Source organism: Conger conger, chromosome 12, assembly GCF_963514075.1.
Source record: "Conger conger chromosome 12, fConCon1.1, whole genome shotgun sequence".
NCBI classification, from domain to species: domain Eukaryota; kingdom Metazoa; phylum Chordata; class Actinopteri; order Anguilliformes; family Congridae; genus Conger; species Conger conger.
The window spans coordinates 39,496,441-39,517,852 of NC_083771.1; the positions used below are offsets into that span (position 1 = coordinate 39,496,441).

The 21,412-nt window shown below is 40.3% G+C and overlaps 1 protein-coding gene across 1 annotated transcript; it reads right to left on the bottom strand.

The window, feature by feature from the left end:
• Window positions 1–284: 284 nt before the first annotated feature.
• Window positions 285–17,754, bottom strand: LOC133105669 (tumor necrosis factor receptor superfamily member 10B-like). Its single transcript, XM_061215930.1, has 10 exons — window positions 17,571–17,754; window positions 9,164–9,326; window positions 8,632–8,760; window positions 7,786–7,897; window positions 7,547–7,686; window positions 7,287–7,379; window positions 6,179–6,219; window positions 3,755–4,027; window positions 3,049–3,073; window positions 285–2,592 (listed from the first exon to the last, which is right to left on the bottom strand). The coding sequence occupies exons 1-10, from the start codon at window positions 17,622–17,624 to the stop codon at window positions 2,300–2,302; spliced, it is 1,323 nt and encodes a 440-aa protein (XP_061071914.1). The 5' UTR covers window positions 17,625–17,754; the 3' UTR covers window positions 285–2,299.
• Window positions 17,755–21,412: the final 3,658 nt, after the last annotated feature.

Below are 21,412 nucleotides of genomic sequence, written 5' to 3' on the forward strand. Positions count from 1 at the left end.
TTATTTTTGTATAGAAATTATTTTTGTGACTAAATGTTTAGTCACATCAACACAAAATAATAATGCAAAAACGAATGGAATAATGGAGGTCTGATTCCCTTAACTCCACCTGTTCCATCAGCATTGAAAAAAATCAAATAATATGGCAATGAGGAATGGACGTAAAAATGTGTAGTGTCTTTTATAGCAATGGTAGATGCATTTCTGTGGCTCTAATAACCAGTCAGACTGTTTGCTAATAACACACACACTGAAATTGCAAATTAAAATAGACAGTACAAAAGTACATTTATATACACTTTTTTATTTCAAATAGGCAGTACCAACTCTGTCTTGAAAAATACAGGTTTGTGTACACAATGGTAAACAACCGTCAAAGGGTTAGAATACTAACAGATGCATTAAGATTTTATTAAAAAACAATTGAAATTGGTTAGAAAAATCTAAGCATTTTCTTTCAAAACCTGTAAGACTGACTGTTAGCTGGCTATATGTGATCTCTATTTGAATTTGACAATAATAATAAGCTATTACACGTAAAACCAGAACAATGCAAGAAAAACTAAGTATTTAAACATGTAAACTAAAAGGTATCCTTAACAATAAATAGAATTTTCTGAACAAATAATTTGTCACAATAATAATAATAAAAAAGAACCGCTGACAAAACCTATAGAACATGGAACCTTCAAAGCCCTATGGCAGGGATCAGACTCTGCCCCTTGAATCCAAATCCAGTCCTGGTTTTCTTTTCTCCCAGGTAATTAGTGCTACTGATGGCCAGACTCCCAGGAAATGGGAAGGTGCATATCCAACAGTACTCGCTCCGGGTGGATCGTGAGTTGCTGGTCCCTGCCTTAGGGGCCGTGTTTTTGTTAAGATATAAAATTCTGTACAATAGGTGGCAGTACCTGCATGTTCCAGACAGCCTCTATACTGCTTCAACATTTCCCTGCACTGCGCTACTCTATGTGATCCAGTTGAACAAACTGTTATTCTGGAAAAATCTGAATTCACCAACTGAATGCCTTGTGTCATATATTCACTTGTGAAGCAGGATATGGAAATAAAATTCCACTGCAGTGAACATAATTAAAATAGAACACTGCGACAGGTCAGATTTGTGTCTCCAGTCCTACTCCATGTTAAGAGTGAACTCTAAAAAAAAGCAAAGAATATATTATATATAAAATATATTTGTCTCTTTCCTTTGTGGCGGGATAAATCCAGTCTTCCTCAAATAAGGAAATATGGAGAGATCCATACGTACTTCTTTGATTGTCATTAGCATGTCAATCTGCAAAGGGTGTGAATTCAGTCAAATCAACTGCGTTATTCACATGTCAACCACAGACAATATCTAACAGTTGGCTAGTCTGTAGAACTTGACAGAGTCCTGACAATTCATGCAACTGCTAAGCGATCTGTATATCCAACAGAGTATGCCCAATGTACTTTTTTTGATAAAAAGTACACATAACGGACAGAAGGAATCTGTACACTAATACTTCAACACTTTCAGTATGGTGCTAACAATGGATTTAACCTTCATTGAAAGTCATTTATTACAAATAAATATTTCATAATAAATAACAAAAATTGCAAGTTTGTATATTGTATATTGTAACTTGTATATTGAAAGTTAAGAGGGATTGAATAAACAGATCGTTATGACAGATAAATACATTACGTGCATGACTGAAAGCCTACAATCTCATAGAATCATGGCCATTGCACCAAAGAATGTATTCCTGTCTGAAAACTCACGTTATTTCCAATTTCCCACAAGTGCATTGTGACACGGGACATTAGGAATACAGTGCACACACTGCTGAAGAAACTACTGAAGTAACTACAGCTAGAGTATGCACAAAACATCCACAGTTTCTGCCATTTCATAATGGCACATGGGTTTAAAATCCCAATGTGTCAAGTATATCCAGGGCAACAGCAGTGCTGTGAGCCAGTGTATACCCATGCCTTGTGCACTGGCACCGTGCAGTGCAGTACACAGGCTAGAAAGAGTAGGAGAAATATTTCCTCTACCTGAGGTAGTTTCCCCATAAATCTTCATGTCACTGAAGCCTGCACAATATACAATTGTGTAGCTTCAGGATCCATGAGTTATAGGAGAGACACAGAAGTGTGCTCTCCTCTACCAAAGGTCATTCACCGATCGGGGGATTTTGACCTAAGGGTTGTTTTCCATGTCACAGGACGTCAGTTCCTGCACACAAATTTTCATCTACACCTCCCTTTCCACCGTTTACTTCTTTCTGCTTATTCTCTTTATGGACAATTAATTGCTCCCGTCGTCATATCTGTAATACCCCTTCTTAACTACGCGGGAACGTATACGTTCAGCCGAAAGCTTCTGATCCAAAGCACACAGTTTGTCGAGGAGGTCGTTGATATTGGCTTCGGAGCCCAGTCTCTGCATCCAGACCTTGAGCAACTCATATACTTTATCTTCAGCTTGAGCGCTCTCAATCGCGTTATCACTCAAATCAATCGCCCGGAAGAACCTTTTGTGAATTTTTACATCCAGGCAATCTTCAAAAATGTAAAAACTCTTCTTTAGTGATTCGTCACCTGAAAGGGAAAAAAGGGGCACAACTTAACACAAGAGGCTACTATGCGGTAGATTTCATTCATAGGATATTAATTCAATATAATAAAAAAATCAGGAGCATTAATCACACTGTGCAATTGAATTCCATGCAAATAATGAGAAACCAAATGAGAAACCATTTTTTTATAAAATCAAAAGGTGAAATCAAAATGGAGAAGACAGAGAAGGTGCACAGGGGCTAATTATTTAGCCATTATTACTATATTCCTTTCCGGAAATTCATATTAAAATCAATTATAAAAAGGCTGTCTCAAGGCATTCTCTAACCCACTGTGTATTTCATGGAGGGACAGCTTTTAATGTAAGTCAGCAAGAGCCACTCTAAAATCCTTCAAAGATGGAGACAAAAGCCACCCTGAAAGCATTGCTTTACATGTTCCAGAAATATGTACCAATAAAGGACATTGCTGCCTTACCATTCAAAGGGATGAGTCTCTCCCCCTGCAAAAACAAGCAAAATGTCAACATTTTGTTTTTTTATGTTGCTCACCCAATCCTAGAGCATAACGGTTTCCAAAATACAATTTCATATTAAAAAATAAGAAAAGTAATTTATTTTGGACAAGCAAACACCCTTCCAAGAGAACAATATGATAGCAAGTCATTGTAATATTCATCCAGTTAGGTCCCAAAAACAATGTTCTTGCAGTCCAGAACATCTTATTCTCCCATACAGATATCATGCTATTAGCTATGCCATCCCCCACACAGGAACTCAGTAGAGAAAGCAGTGGCTGCTGTAGTCCTCATCTGTTCATGGGTTTACTCAGTCATGAAGAAGAAAGGCTTAAGGACTGTGCACAATGGAGCTCTTCTACACCTATTTATGTCACCAAATTCAAGGCCTTTTCAAGTCATTTCAAGGTCCTCCTTCATCAAATACAAGGACCCACAAAACGGTTCAGCAGGCTATTCCATTACTGCAGCAGACAATCAATAAAGCAATGCAAGCACTGCCTCAATAGCACCAAATTTACACTTTCACTTCAATAAAATGTGCCACGTTCAGCACTTAGCTCCCGGATCAAAACCACAACAATTTACCGTCCTTTTAAAATGACAAAATGGCGGGCTGGGCCTGTAAAGGATATTAACGGGCGAGTATGGGGACGGGAGACCCACCCTGCTGGCCGGCTGTCTGTGCGGGGCGGGACTGTGGCGAGGCGTGCTGCCGCAGGAGGGCATGGTGGCCGGGGCAGACAGGCTGGTCTGGGAGGAGTTGGTGGTGTTGGGCAGGCTGTCGCCCAGCCCGCGGTCCTCGTCCTCCACTGGCACGGACTTCACGCGCGCCGCTTGCGTCTCCTGCAGGAGGGGCTGCGACTCCTGCCGGGGCTCCTCCGTCCCCGCGCTGGGGCGGCCCTGACCCTCCTCGGGCGTGCCCACGCCCCCGCGGACCTGGAGAGCCGAGGAGAACACTGCGTCAGACCCCGATACACCCCTGGTGTAAGCAGATTTTATTTTGTGTTAATTATTTGCCATAGTGGCTTAAATACAAGTTCTGGGCTGCCTAACTGTATTCCTGGAAATGTGTGGTTTCTATTTCCAGCATAATTTGACACACCTGTTTCCACACCTGTTTTTGAATCAGGTATGCTTTGTTAGGGTTAGAGAGAAAACCTACAGCGCTACTCAACACCGCGGGCCGCAGGCGTTTGCTTCAACCATGCTATACACCACCGGATTTCACAAATTTGTGAATTATCTGACGCAAGCAGGTTAAATAAACAGTGTAATCAGGTGGTATAGTGCAAGGCCGGAGCAAACACCTGCAGAGACTGTGGCCCACAGGACATGGAGTAGCGCTGACCTACAGGATGGTAGACTTCCAGGAACATGTTGGGCACCCCTGTGCTAACAGCTTAGGGTGCCCCAAATAACATTCCACATTCCCACTCCTAACCACTGGCTATGCCCTACTGCAGTGTTCTCGAACTCCATCCTAAGAGCCCACTAACCATTTGGCAGGCAATGAAAAATTCAAACACAAATAGTGAAAACCTGCATGAATGTTAAATTTAAGGTAATTTTTAGGTTATTCAACAGATGTGTTTTAAGTAAGAGATGAGGCAGTAGCAAAAACAAGCATACACAAGGGGCCAGATTGAGAACCACAGCCCAACTAACACAATAGCTCTAAATGAGCTTGTGTAGGGAAAGGGGAAATCTAAAGTAAGATATACTGTAATGTGAGGGGAACAGTGATATAAATTTGATTATAAACCCGCAATAGCCAATGGAAGCAGAGATGACGAAAGCCGAATGTTTATTTCGCTCGAAAGTCATGAGTTTCTGTGAGATTCCAGTTTGTGAGCGATGGTACTCTGGTCGTAAGGGTATATGTTACGTGTGATGCTCAGTCTCGGCATATGTGAATCTGTTGTTAAATGTGGGTTCTCCCATGTTTTTAATATCGGTTAGGATTTGTCCTGTTGTGTGCACCAGGCTCAAATGGAGGCGAGGCAGGACTTTGCCTAAACTAAAACTAGATAAGATAAGACCTTAACTGTACATTTCTCTTTTCAAATTAGTTTATCATTAAACTCAGAATCTTGTTTGTAACTTAAACCTGTGACTTTGGTCTGTCAATTCACACACATAACTTCACTGTGTTTCTACTCATCTTTTCTGAGAACATACATGTAAGGTCTTTTAGCTAAAATCTCTCGAACAAATAACTTGCAGTTCTTTTCACAAACACTTTCGTTCCTCCAATCTCTGCTCAGACACTACCAGCAGCCTAAGCCCCTCCCCTCACCCCATTCTCAGCGCTCTCAGAACAGAAAGCAAGCTTATATAGCCTGTGGCTGATTAGCAACAGGTGGCCCAAATCAAACCAGCTCCGCCAGATGATGCCATCTAATGAGGAGCTGGCTCCTCCCACCAGCCTGAGCTCAGAACACGATAAACCAGTCACCAGCTCCCGCCGCTCTCCAAAAACAACACCACAAATGCTTCCAATTCCTTTAAACCTGTGTGGCACCTGTTAGTCATTGGTCTGCCCGCCTTTAATCCAAATATTTCCTGTGTTATGTCAAGCCAGCCCTCAAATCATGCTAGATAATGGCAATGAAGACCCAAATGAAATGAACTTGTGGGTAAAACACAACCTAAACAGTTTTGTGTTACCCATTCTGGTCTTAAAAAAAGATTTAGGCTTAGATTGTAAGCAGACACCTTGCTACATTTCCAGTTATTCACACTGCTGTTTCAAATAAAAGACGATCAGTCTCACTCTAAATACATGAATCGGGTGTGTCTCTCTCAGTACAAAGCCACGCATATTTGAAAGATGAGAAGCCCTGCTATCAAATTACAAGCACAAAGAACGACTGAGCTGAAGTAGCAAATCTTTGTCAGTAATGGTGTCACCATTCTCAGGTTTAAATGTTTACAAGAAACAGAAAGGATGTTATCAGGAGTTTTAGATGGCCATAAGTATTTTGTGATCTGCTACACCCAACCCTGGTACAGACGGGTGGGTTGAACCTTTGATCCGGGTATAAGAAAAATAATAAACAAAGATAAAAAATACTCCAGACTGCTTACCATATCATTCTTCACGTCTCCATTAGAACCACTTGAGGTTTCTATAACACATGAAAATTGATTTAAACAGATCAGAAAAAGATGATAAAATCCCAATGACCTGAAATTTCTAAGATGCGCCACCATGTATTAAAAACTTGTTTCACAATTTTAACCATCTGTATTTGCAAGTAAGATTCATAACACTGAAATGGTTTTGAGGGCTTAATAATATTATCACCTGAAAATAATAAAATATTTAAATGGACGAGCTATAATAACCTGCCGCGTATTGAAAATAAATGCGCTAAGGGCAGTCATTCTCTTACACTAGACAGTGGTCGAGAAAATCGTTACACAGTGACATGTGAGGGAATAGAGTGACGCACCCGCAACCCTGAATCATACTTTGCAAGTGTGTGCGCGTGCGTGTGTGTGTGTGTATGTCAGGTGGGTGTTTATATTTTGATCTTCCAGATATTATGTTGTGGGAGTTACATTACACTTTGCCTAAAAACTATCCATATAAACTATGGATGGATGAGAACTACTTCCGTCAAATTCAATGCAATATGGCTTTGAAGTGTTCTCCATTTTTAACTAATTCATGGATTAGTTAGGAATACAAATTTAGCTCAAATTTTCTTTTGTTTTTGTCATGGGGGAATATATTTCGCATCTTCAACAAATATGTAGACACCGCTATACATCAATTATTAATTTGCTTAGGCCTAATGATTCATTCTTAGGAACTTGGGCAAAAGGTGAGTGGACTGTTTTGCCAATCACTGACTTTAATTAAGCACTTGATCACTTCAGCAGACACTACAGGCCGCCATGGTCTGAGCTGAGTATGGGCATGAGTAATCCTTGCTATAACCGTCTGAAAAAGGTGCATGCAGAACAGGGATGCTTAACTGTTTATACAGTTACACCTCCCATGGGTGATTCTGAGCTTCTCAAATCACCCTTATATCAAGAGCGGTTAACCATGAAAAACTACATCACTGTACTTCAAGCCCCAGTCACTGCAACATGCTTCAAATATACTTTAAGGCCAGGAATAGTACCAAGAATATAAAACAGCAGGATTACAATACATGTTTCAAAGCATGAAGGCTATTCTCACCTGTGCTTTCACCAGACTGCCGTTTCTTCCAAAAGCAATAGCATCCGACAGCTCCGATACCCAGTATAATAGCCAGTATAGGTACGATGTATGCTGAATAAAATGAATAAAAGAGTTATCCGTTATTAAATATGATCTGTAACAGTGCAGATACTAGACTATATTCACAACATGAGATAGTAATGCTGAGGACCATGCAGCACCGCAATACTGTAAAACTGAACTGTCTAGGGAATGATGGACGCAGTAAGACCCCTGACCTGCTGGATGTGGAGCAGTGGCCTCAGCAGGGGGGCTTGCAGTGGGGGTGGAGGGAGTGGGGCTTGGGGGGGCTGAAGGCCTACACTGGGTGTTGGAGGTGGGGGTGCAGTTCCGAACCTTCTCCTGACCCACTTTACATCTGTAAAACAGGACATGAGCAGACAAATAAATCCAGGTCTCAATAGCTGTGCAGAAACATGAGTTTGTGACAAGACATGAGCATGGAAAGGAAATTTACCTGGCACACTTTTTGCACACCTCACATGGTCCGTCCGTTTCACAGAAGGAGCCCGGTTTACACTGACACTGCCTGTTCTGAGTCTTGGTGCAGGGCACTGTCTCCACTTGATCTGTAGAGAGACAGTCACTTAGCTCAAGAGCATTTCTCTAAAGTCTGTCATCTGGGTATAACTCTGGCTGAAGTTACAGATGCCACTGTATTTGGTATGCCCATATACAGAAAGCTACACTTGTTTTGTTTGGTATTTATTATTTAACACAGCTGTAAGAAGGCGTGCTGGTAAATAGTTGCTCAACACATTTGTGCGTCACCATGGTTATCTTGCTTGAGAAATATTTGGACTCATTTGGCCCCAGGCTTAGAACTTTACAACCTTTCACCGTTTACTGTGCAGTATTTATGGCAATAACTCTTTTAAGGGGAATTCCAACATATAATACATAGTATTTCCTTCAACACACCCAGCACACAATTGGCATTTCTGGATTTAAATTAAATTAAATTTCCAGCCCATGTAATCACGATTGGTGTTTAGTCCTTTTCCACTACTCTGCATGTTTAGAAGCATAATAAAACGTGCTTACATTTATTATTTAGTTTCACTCCTATATTTTCTGTTGTTATAGTGCTCTGTTTTTGGGTAGAATGTGTTCATATTGAGCTTTCTGAAAGCCAATCATTTTAAAGCTGGTCATTGTGAGGGCCCTTGTTATTTTTGTCAAAGTGGCAACATTGGTGAAAAACCATCGAACAGTAGACCACACCAGATAATACTTTAAATATACACTGGAAATGATCATTTTAATATAAATATAAAGCCTGTGACAGTGTGTCTGCAGTTACCCAGGTGGCAGGGGGTGCAGGTCAGGCAGCGGTCCATCCCTGTGGCATGTTCTGTGTATGTTCCAGGGCCACAGGGCGCACAGATTCCTACTTCAAAGTTCTGAACACAAGGCCTTTTCACATAGGTACCTGTCACAAGACATCAATCACAGGTTATAGCTTTAATAACTGCTTTCAATTAAAATGAAGACATCATATCTCATAATATCCATGGCACAGCGAAATTCCGATTATTAAATTAACTCCAGTAGAGGTTAAAAAAAAAAAAGTTTGATTGTCAATTTTGATTTTTCCCTACTAATGTTGCTACGGGCCAAAGAAGAAGAAAAAAAAAAACAGAAAATAGAATTATAATAAAGCAATTTGTTAATTGAAGAAAAAAAAGGGAAGAACAATTTATTTATTTGGACTAAACAAATCCAGCCAGATTTTGCAGCGGCCTTGATGTTGCACCTGGGACATATTGCATCACGCTTGCATAAGACAGGGTCATGTGCCTCGACATCACACAGGATGCATTGCAGTTTCTCACCAGCTGGGCAGTTCCTGCAGCAGTGGCCGTCGTGAGCATACTGCTGGTTTTCCACACACTGAATCTGCGGGGCGGTCTTGTTCCATTCTCCGTTCCATGGCCGATTCAAATCCTGGTCCACCGGCTTCGCCGTCACGGAGAGGGTCAGGCACACAACGATAACCTGGGACAGAGAATATTCAGTCTCCTTTACCAGCCAATAGGAACTCAGGAGTCTTATAACAAACTGTGAGGGAGCAATCACCCCCTTAATGTGAAGCATCTGACCTGAGCGTCTGTAGGAAAGCAAATCAAGAAAATAGAGATAAACTAAATAAGAAGAGCACCGTTTAGGGCTTGGCTAAATGCACATTTCATCTGGCACACCACAGTGATAAAGCTTTAGTGAAATCCAGGACAACCCATATATCCTGATCGCTAGTAGTAACACACACTGCCATGGCCCTCTGTGGGCCACTGAGCTAACATAAAAGACCCTAATGAGGGCAGATACCCACTCCAGTACAAAAGTAAAGGGTTGTTTACCGTTTCGGGAGAAAAATGACGAGTAACTGCATTTTTAGGACAATAGCAACCCATATAAAATATGCAGTAATTTAGGCCAATTCCATCATCCCCCAAATACATACTGACATCAGGCATCAGCAGCTGGGATGGGAAGACCTGAAAAAACAGGTATCATTTTCTCCTGCCATATAGCCAGTTACTATGCTGACTGCATTCTCACTGGGCTCAATGCTGATTATAAAACATTCCAATTAATTAAGAATTGTTATGGGGGATCATGGAACTGCAATACGAACCACATACTGGTTCTAAAATTATGCCTTGAGGTGCATGCAAAACAAGGTTTTTCACTTTTCTGATGTTTGCATGAAATCACCATAAACGATCTGATACATAAAGTGCACACAATTATTTCACGTTCGAGTTGAAGAGGCAAATGTTGACATTTTAACAGCTTTCAAACTAAAAACCATGTGTGTTTTGTGTGTGGTTTATGTCCTATGTCACTCTGGATTAGAGCATCTGTTGAATGTGATCTTTGCCTGCATTCTCTCTTCAGGTCAGGGCATTACAGCTGCAGTAAGTCAGTCACCAGTGCACCTACAGCCTCAAGTGCTCATCACATTAATGTGTACACAATCTGAGCTCTTTGTGTGCTTCTATTCATGTACTTATGCTACAATGTGGAAGATATGTGGCAGGGAGTCCATAAGCACACAGGCAGTCCTTTTGTGCAGAAAGTGCATAATTCACAGCTATCTTTATGGCCACACAAACAAACTGAGGTAGGGAACGCTGACTGGCATTACTGAAAGGGTCAAACTGTGTTTAACATCTCTGGCAGTGTGAACAAGGAGGTGTTGCCCTGTCCTGAACTAATAATAGTAATAACTCTATTCAAAAGACAAGATTAGACAGACATAAATAATCAAGTCTATTGGACAACATATATGTTGTGAGTCCATTTCTAATTTACTGACAATTCAAAGGTTTTGAAAAAGAAGAGCTTAATCTTTTGAGTCACTTTTTTTTTATTTTTATTTTTTATTTTTATTTTTTTACAAACCAACCTTCACTTCTTTGTCACTGGAAAATAGGCAGCTGACTTTTCTGACCTAGACTTTGCGTTAATTTCTTGGATGAGTGATAGTGTGTGTGTTGGGCTACTCATATTCAACTGCGAGACCTCCTGACAGACTTGGGATACACTACATTAGCATGGCATATTGCAGCTTGACAACTTGAAATTCCAGCCAAATGAGTTTGTGACCCATTCTGCATGCAGGCTAAACACAGACTTTAGGTTAGACAGCTAGACAGGGTATTAATGAGGTACGAGAGGCTATGTTCTCTCATTAGGCTTGGCACAAGTAATCTAGCCAACATTCTACACTGAAAATGCTAGTGCAGGCCATTGGTGTATAGGCCTGAGCTGTACGGTTACCATTTCGTGTTCATTTAGCATTTTTTCCCGTACTGCTCGCTCCTGGGCGACACGTTGCAGTGACACACGACACACTTGAGAAGATCAATCGTTAGCTCTGTTAGCGGTGCCGTTGTGAGCGTAAAAGGCTTGACGCAGAAGCGGGACTGCATTGCGGCCTTATTAGCTCCATGGCTCCAGCGGCATGCTCTGGAATGCAGCCATGCCTTGTTATTGTAAGGGAGTTTCCTAGACAGTAACGCCATGCTTGCCTCTCGGCGGACGTCAGAATTTCCACAGACTGGTTGCAGTTGAGGGACCAATCAGGCTGCGTTTACAATCGCACCATTCTGATTTATCCAAATAATCTGCGAGTGCTCACAACTCAGGAGGGGAAGGGAGAGGGGAAAAAAAGCTCATTTCCTTTCTTGGGACATTGGAAGCAACTGAAAACATAGCTACAGACTCATGGATATGTTTTAGCCCAGAGACCAAGAGCCAATGAGGGTGCTTGCGTGGGCTGCTAGAGGGACCAAGCAGAGCTTTTTCCTCCTGTAGCTAATAAGAAGTGTCTGTGTTGTCCAGACATAGAACAACATCAAATGAAAAAGAAAAGGCTTTTGTAAGTAAAAAAATAAACTTTCCCTTTTTTATATATGACAGCTGAATAAGCTTATTATTCCTTTTTTTTTTTCTACCACAAGGCACCAAAGCCCTTTCTCAGAAGCAATATCAGTGTTTTCCTCCACAATAGCCATTATTATTTTAGGCCATGTTCACATAATCCATTGTGCTCTTCTGTTTCTTAAGTTAAATGCGAGGTGTGAAAGATTATACCTTACACTGTATCAAATCACCCTGACCTGAATGTGCTCCATGTGACATGGTATCTTCTTGCAGAAGTAAAAGCACTGGACCACTGTTCCCTATTCCTTTTATATCAGAGGTGTCCAATCTCATCCTAAAAGGGCCGGCGTGGGTGCAGGTTTTTGTTTTAACCCAGCAGTAACACACCAGATTATACTAATAAACTAATCGTGGTTTTTAATCATGACCTTGATCAGTAGAATCAGCTGTTTTAGTCCTGTGCTAAAACAACACCGGCCCTTTCTGGATAAGATTGGACACCCCTGTTTTATATGAATCTACCTACATTTTCTCCTTTTTGAGTTACAATGTCAGATTATTAAATTCATACATGAACATATTGTGACTTGTTTTTTTGGCTCACACTGAGAGGAATACCACCTTTTGTGTTCTGTTCAGATCAACCAATGGACACAGTCCTGATAAGTAATGGTTATGCTGCACTAAATATGTAGCCTACTTTCTAGCAGCAATTATCAATCAATCATACATTAGGATTAAACCCTAAACTAATCACATCAAAGCATTACTGAAACACCATCATTAGCCTTGTTGTTATTTGGCTGTTTCTACTGAGTAAGTCAACATTTCCTCGTTCATTTCTAATTTGTGGGAAATTAGTTCCATATTAGGTGTAGCCAATATGCTATACTGTAATAAACTTTACTTTAGCTCATAGCCTACTTGTAGTTAAAGTATGTGCAAGTAGAGATCACCAGTGCTCTTTAGCCCCTTATCCTGGAATCTGCTTACTGCTTACTGTCACTTAGCCCAGGGGTCGGCAACCCTGGTCCTGGAGAGCCGCAGGGTGTGCTGGCTTTCGTTGTTACTTGGCATTAATTGATCAATGAAAGCCGTTGATTACACAGTTAACTCACCTCACCTGGTTTCTTGGGTCTGAATCGGTTGCTTATTTTAAGGAGGAGACGAAAGCCAGCACACCCTGCGGCTCTCCAGGACCAGGGTTGCCGACCCCTGACTTAGCCTATTTCTTGATAAAAAGGCAACAGCACAATTCATTCGTAACAAGAACACAGAAACCCAGAGCATATGGCCAGCCCGCTGTGGGTAAATGATCCCCTCTAAAAATGTTTAAATGACCTCACAACACATTTCTACAAGCAAAATGGATGCACGCCGTTTTTCAAAGTATTAGCCTAAATGTCACATCCACAATGTCGAGTCCATGTCACTGTTTTCTATTTCATCACCATGAAGCCAGCTCAGTAAAGCTGTCTTTTCCCCCTTTCCCCACAAGACCCAGACAGGGACTGTGAGGTGACGTCACATCCGGTCCCCACTCACATGACGCCTTGATGCAGCAATGATAGGAAACCTGTTATTCAGGTTCTGAAGGCAGACGGGCACACCATGTCAATCAGGAAAAAAATAATCGCGAATATTTATCTGAACCAATGCGCCTAAACAGAATTCTATAGCAAGCGGACTGGGCTGACGAAAGCCTCGGGTCAACAATTTGCCTTTATAGTCGAAATATAAATTTCAGAGGACAGACTTCTTTCTCCTCATTGTTAGTCATTTCTTTTTGAAGTCAACACACTGCTAGCATTACTTTTCCCATTGGGTCTCCCTTACAAGCGTATAGGCTAAGTTCTCAATTTGTGACGAACAAAGACACATGAAGGCTACTATTTTGTGAAAAGAAACAATGTTTAAAATATCAGAACTCACTGACTGACTGACTGGACAGATGGCAGGGCACATACACACAAAAAACCTTTTCATCAACAACCATAATGTGGTATGGATTTCCTCCCTAAAGTTGACATGAAAGACTGAAACTTGTAACCATAACCTCAATGAAAACAATTCTTCAAACCCACAATCACTTAGAGCTGGCTCTCTACCATGACACAATGCTAGTCTTCTGAGATGTGAGATCTCACTGAATATGCTGCAGACTCCAGTCTAAAACACTACAGTGCTTTAGAATAATCTCTTTCAATTTTGTTATATTCCTGCTTGGCAAACTGAGGAAGCCATATTCACTCTTTCAATTATTCACTTAAATTATAAGGCCCTATCTAGTTAGCCAGACCCCTAAAAGATTTATTAAATTAGGTTTGCAAGTACAGTAAGCTTATTTATTTCTAAGAAATTGAGTAAAAAAAAACTACCTTTTAATTTGTGGCAGATGATTTCTATCAAATCTGTCAGATAAAGAAAAACATGCTGCCCTTCATTGCTCAATAATTCCAAACTGGACGTCCTCTGAATTACGAGCTTTCATTCTGGCAATTTTCTGTTGAGGTACACCTTCATCACACATCTGAGCACATGGGCAATTCCAGCATTATGGATGTGACATTTAGACACAAAATGACAAACAAAATCCCTCAGAAAAAGTACTCTTTTCACATGACGAAAAATGCTAATAATTGTCATATTATCACAACCTACTTCCCAACTAAATTTTATCACAACACATTTGAAATGGTTCTGAATGTCAGTTTTGACATTCAGAAAACCATCTGAAATTGTATTGAATGTTTTCAAGATGGCTGCCAAATAGCATTCATTTCAATGGTAATGGGAATAATAAATACACTTTAAGCATATTCCTGTTGTTAGTCTACATTTTATCAGATTTTAAACTGGTCAGAATCGACTATTTCGGACAAAATTGGGTAAGTAAGTAAGTTTATTTTTTCATGCTCAGGTTGACATTACTGTGGAATTGCCCACATGTGAATTTCTAGCAATAAACACCGTGACTGTTGAACAAAACTCTTAAAAGTTAACATAAGCATGACAAAATCTGAATGCCTCACGTAAATAAATACTAGATCGGGGAAGAAAGTGCACATAAATCAATAAAAGACTAAAATAACCAGGTTAAATAGGGGGAGTCAGATTCACAATACGTGAAAAAGCTGAAAAGCTAGATCTGGGATCCGCCTTTGTAGGAACACAGGATGTTGAGAAACAATGAAGGTTCCATGCACAGGAATTCATGGATGCATGTGGGGAAGATATTTTTAACTCATGGAAGCAAACACTGAGAAGTAACCAGATTTCCTGCTGTTATATTCAGTGTTTATCAGTTTGGCCTCGAGTGTGTGAAATGCTGTCTGCAACCTCAGAAAAGTCACCTTCTAATCAAAACAACAAGAGTTCAATGGGAACTACTATCCAGCTCATAGTTCACTAACTATGCAAACTTATATGACTATGGCACATTTGATAAGGAGACAATTCCAGCATGCATTCATTGTATACATGTGTAAATGTAATTTTTCAGACAAGTGGATTAAAACGTCCCTTCAGCATTGTACTAATTGTGAATATGGTCCATTTGAAAGTTGTACTTATGGGTGTCACTTATTGGCATAAAATCCAGTTTCATGCACTGAGATTATCAATTTAAATTCCGCTTACTGTAAAAACAGTAATTAGAATATTTAATATTTAGTTAGCCCTTCTTTGTCAAATTCAGGGTAGAACATGCGGAAAAGAGCTATTTACTATACAATTTTATATTAATGTATAATTCTGCAATTGAAATCAGATATAAGGCAGGGAATCTCAAAATCTGGAGGGCAGCAGGGCCTGTTGATTTTGGTGTGTTCCCATACTTAAGGGTTTTCTTTGAGTTAATGATTGGCTAAAGTGACCTTGTTTCTGCTGCCTTAAGTACCATACTGTAGCTGCTGACTGAAAGACACTGAGAGTCCTCATTTAAGGCATCACGGAAAATTGTGCACAGTGTTGGAAATAAAGTCATGATTATTAGCCAATGGACTCTAATATGAATTTGGTTTGTACTGTGACAAGAATGGTTCCTTTAATTCCAGCCTCAGATTATTTCATTAAGAATTTAATACCGTACCCTAAACTAGCACCTCAGGTAGGATGACTTGCTTCAAATAATTACAAGCCATGAGACCAAGCAACATACAGTAAGTACCTGCAGGCCCAGGATTTCATTAGGTTAACATAAGTTGGTTCTGAAACTTTTTTGAAGGTTGTATTTTATACCTTCAGTAAGTACTCTATGTTGCTTTGAATTTAAATAAATAAATAAATAAATAAATAATAATGAATGTATATTTTGACATCTTCCCAAATGTATATACACTCAGTGATCATTTTTAAACAGACCTTTACACAGCTCATTAATGCAGATATCAAATCAGCCAATCATGCCGACATGGTCAAGTGGTCTAGCTGTTGTTCAGACCAAACATCAGAATGGGGAAAAAAAGTCATGCAAGTGACTTTGACCGTGGTATGATAGTTGATGCCAGATAGGGTGGTTTGAGTATCTCGGAAAATGCTGATCTCCTGGGATTTTCACACACAAAGGTCTCTAGAGTTTGCAGGAAATGGTGCAAAAAACAACAACAACAACAACAACAACAACAACAACAATACCCAGTCAGCAAGAGGTCTGCGGGCCTTGTTAATGAGTGGTCAGAGCATAATGAACAGACTGGTTCAAGCTGACAGGAAAGCCACAGTAACTACTAACCACATATTACAACAATGGTATGCAGAAGAGCACACAACATGTTTGGCCTACAGCAGCACAAGTATAATAAATACCTAATAAAGTGGTCACTGAGTGTATAGTCATTGCATATCAAGTGACCGCCAAGCCGGCGACCAACAGTACCTTGAAGGACTCCCTGTTGAAAAGCCAGGCCATAGGTACATATCATGGTTCGACAAAATCTGGATACTTTTTGTCTTTAGCACTTTTCACGATTTGTGATATTAACATTACTTGCATGTTTGCATCAGGTATCGAGGAGGATACTGTAGATTGTGTGAAATTGCTCAATCAGTAATAGACGCTGGAAAGAATGCTACAAATATACTTAAAGGAAAGCATGTTTAAGTAAAAAGCAAGTAAATTAAGAAAATAATTAATGTAAATCGAATTTACTGGTAGCTACACATTTGTTTAAGAGGCAAGAAAAAATGGATACAACGTTTTAAGCAAGATGTTAGCATCTAAATACATCGCCTCACACTCGTTTTGACCATGTATGGTCTTCCTCCGGAAACCGTGACATCAATCGAATTGAGCTGCATTTTATTAGCAGTTAGATAATAAACTTAGCCTAATTTTGAGTTCAAATCGAATTTATTTAGTGATAGATATAGTGTATCAAGTCAACAGTACGAGTTGAAATGACCTAAAATGAATATAAATCTATTCGCAAAATCGCTCCTTGTCTGAAAGGTGGTTCTGGAAAGTTAATCAGAACAGCCGTACGCACGGTCCAGTTCCAGTTCATCCGACTGGGGCCACTTGCCGGTCCATATTTTGCCAACCAAGAACATACTCCTGCATTCCGGCACAGTTCCGCGTTTTGCGTTAAGCGTTACAATGTAATACAGATAGTTGCGTCATTATTGACAAATTCGCAGTAGTTATACGAGTATTTTCAATGTAGTCACTTTTGGGTAGGCTAGATTACTCGACTATTTTTTTTCCTGCCAAAGGCGGTATCCTTAATGTACCATCGTAGCCAACAAGCCAGCTCGTTTTATGCATATCTCCAAATACGATTCCATAGCCTATCTACTATCATTCTGCTAAACGTTTGGCACGGGATAGAAAGACACCGCTTCAAGACTTACCGTGTTCAATTGAAAGTTCATTTTAAAATGAGGTCCCAAATCCCAACGCGACATGAATCAAAAACAGAATAAATATATATCCAGATTTTTTTCTTAGACAAACTTTCAACAAACTTATCCTTGCGAGCTGTGGGTAACGCACAGTAGCCTGCTCAATGTAAGTAGTTAAGTACTTAGTCATCGACCAGACTTTTCTCCAAGTTTGAGCGCTACACCCCCTGACGTAAACTCCCATGACAACGTCCAAAAAAATTCATCTAAAAGGAAGTTGCTTTTCTCTTCGCGAGAAACCAGACTCGTCTGTGATTGGATGTAATTATACCACAAGGGAATTTTACACCAATGGTGTAAAACTATTCACTTCCTAGACGGTGAAATCGTCTAGGAAGTTAATAGTGGCGTAGACCACTTGTTCCAGACTATAGGAGGTAGTGAGCCTAGCGAAGTGGACAGGATAGAATCTAGGAATATTTTGAAGAGTAGGCTTTTTGGAAGAGCATTCTAATCACATATTTGTGATCTTACACCTTAAAAGGTTAAGTATGCATGGCCTTATATAGACACACAGGAAATGCGTAACATATTCAATAAGCATTTACTGCTTTTCTAGGATACAAAGTCCCTTTTGGGGAACTAGGAAAAACAAATGCAGTGTGACATATGGATTCTAGATGCTGTGCATCATATTAGTCCCAGACATTGTAATGTGGAAGGCTTCTGCTTCAGATTTTCTCCACATTATCTAGGTGGTTGTCCAAACAGGTGCACACATGTACAAACACACGCACACACACACACATACACACACACACACACACACACACACACACACACATAGCAGCCCTCAAAAAAATTCTGCTGGGGGTGGTGGCAGGACAGTAGTTTGGTGAAGTCTCTGCTTCTTGCACTGAGGAAAGTTTTATTCAATATTATGTGTGGTGAAAGGGTGGGCTAGTCTGCACGATGGCTGCTTGCCCACTGATGACAACCCTAAATACTGCCTGTTACCTGTGCCTGCTTTGTTTGGACTCGCGAAAAAAACTTTAAAATGGCAGAGCCAGAATGAGGGCTAGAAATTTGGGCTCCATCTCTGTAAGCTGAAGTCTTTCCAGGGGTCAGTCACACATTTTAGTGCTTTTTTTGTTTTGTTTTTGTGGTGATAAATATGTAATTTAAGAACACATGGTGTCAAAGATAGTTAGAGAGTGCAGCTTAGGGTGTCTAAGGTATTTCAGTTTGTTTTTGACACAGTGGTCATTAGGGTCACTGCTGTTGAAGAGGGGTAGATAAAGCTCATTATTACAAGTGCTTTATGTGTGGCTTTCCCTATGGCATTTTCAGAGTATGCTCTATGCACACACAGCATGTTCAGTAGTGTAAATAGAATCTCTGCTTCTTGACTGCTGGTTGCCCGTGGTTTACTATGGCCCACCTCCAAATATAATTCCCCACAGGCTGGAGCAAGGAGGAATATTGTTTTTATTGTTCATGTTAATTAATTGGGCGGCACGGATGGTGCAGTGGGTAGCACTGCCGCCTCACAGCAAGGAGGTCCTGGGTTCAAATCCCCGTCGGCCGGGGCCTCTCTGTGCGGAGTTTGCATGTTCTCCCCGTGTCTGCATGGGTTTCCTCCGGGTACTCCGCTTTCCTCCCACAGTCCAAAGACATGCAGGTTAGGCTGATTGGAGAGTCTAAATTGCCCGTAGGTATGAGTGTGTGAGTGAATGGTGTGTGTACCCTGCGATGGACTGGCGACCTGTCCAGGGTGTATTCCTGCCTTTCGCCCAATGTATGCTGGGATAGGCTCCAGCCCCCCTGCGACCCTGATCCGGATAAGCAGGTTCAGATAATGGATGGATGGATGTTAATTAATTGTGCCTGCCCTTTTGTGTGTGTGTGTGTGTGTCTGTGTATGTGTTTGTTTTGTGTCCTTGAGGAATCTGCTTTAACCCCTTAAGTCTTATTGGCCCAGGGCTGGGCCAGTGTGGGATTTTTGCATTCTTTGATATTTTCACGGTGCAATTTTCAATCACTATGGTAACAGTGTTACCTTAAAAGTGTTAAAACTCAAGGTTCTCTATATACAACCTTTTTTAAGATGCCATTGCTTTAGTGATAGCAGTTCCTTATTTTATACCATGTGGATGGCAAATCAAATGTGAGGGGCCTCACGTTATCTGAATTTTGGAAATGAGAAAAAAAGCTTCCTCTTCCACTGCTTTTGAGCTTCTTTGTTTTAGTAATATTTCAAGTAATTCCAACCCAACAGGGTTACCTTTCAGAAGAGACCAGGATTATGCCCGAAGTCAAAAGGATTCAAGAGTAGTAACCATTTTATTTTGGGTATGTCATTTTCAAGCAATACTTAAGGGGTTAAGTTATTGAAAGGAAGAGGGAGGGGGCAGCTCAAATTGTACTGAACTGTTCTCTTTAAATAGGATGGGGAGTCTTTTGTTCTTTCCACTTTTGTGTGAAATGTGATAGTGAGGAGTAGCTCACTGCAGCCCCTTTTTGTCTATTATATTCTGCTAGCATGCCATGGGATTCCCATGCCAGTGTGGATGAGTTTTATGTCCTGATGGTTGTGTGCTGATATTGGATGACCACTGACTCTGATGCAGCCCACTATCATGGACAGAGTTCATGGATTTTTATTTCTTATATTTTATTTATTTTTTCCCCTTAATGTGCCCCCCCCCCCCGACAACTGCCACCCAAGGTGACCGCCCTTGTCCTCTATGCCTAGAACCGGTCCTTCAGGCAACACTGGCCAAATATGAATATTGGGTCTCCACTGACCCACTAAATCACTGAGGATAAGCACTTTTTTAATACAGTAAAACATATTGCTCAGGCAGGCATTGTGCCCTTATACAACACATTGAGTTGCACCGACTGTAGGAAATGTGCTTTGTAGGAAATGTCATTCAGTCATACTATTTTATTCTAGATATTTGGTTAGAAAAAGAAAATAAGAAGAATATAACTTCAAAACACCTTCAAACTCACACTCAATATTTGAAACCAAGGACACACACTCACACTGAGAGGACCCCAACACCTTTAATATGTTTCAATATTTCTTCTCTGCATTGAAATTTTCTAAATGAAATTCGTTGTAACCTCTTTTTTAGGTTAAAACTGATTGCTTATTTTCAAGTGAAAACAAAAATCAACATACCCTGCAGTTTACCTGGTCAACAGAACAGGAAGCAACATAAATTCCACAAAACTTAACTGGAATTACAATACAGTAGCAATTGCTGTATATACGTAATTTATTACAATTATATTTATGTTAACATTTCCATATTTTAGATGGCACAATATTTATTTATAGCACAGAATTATCAGCACCAAAATGAGACAATTGCTGGCACTAAAAAAGTGTTTCTTTGTGTAATTGGCACGCCTGGTGAAAGCATACTCTATAATACAAATGGCGATGCAGTACGCATATACTGTAGATGCTGAATAACTTCCAAAGACGGTTAGAGCACATAATTTACATTTGCTTGCAGAATCTGTTTACTGTAATTATCCTGATGTGATAGAGCACATCTGTAAGCCAGTAACAATGTAGCTCAATGCAGAAGTTTAGTACTGAATAAAAAATGTAGGATTCATTCAGCACAGGGGTAACTGCCAATGGCTAACACCTCTCATTCTTTAAAAAAGGAAGCATTGGAAAAGCTAAAATCCACACTGGACACCCCAGGGCAATATTATACAAAAGGATGCCATACAAGCACTTCATACAGTATTCGGTAGAAGTATTTCTGCAAGTTGGATAGAAATACTGAGATGAAATAATGTAAGCTAATTAAATAATGCATTACATA

Coding starts and splice junctions, on each gene's coding strand:
- LOC133105669 (XM_061215930.1), bottom strand. CDS start 17,624: ATGTCGCGTTGGGATTTGGGACCTCATTTTAAAATGAACTTTCAATTG. Junction 4,028..6,178: donor GAGACGTGAAGAATGATATG/GTAAGCAGTCTG, acceptor TCGGCTCTCCAG/GTCCGCGGGGGCGTGGGCAC. Junction 2,593..3,048: donor GAGACTCATCCCTTTGAATG/GTAAGGCAGCAA, acceptor TTTCCCTTTCAG/GTGACGAATCACTAAAGAAG.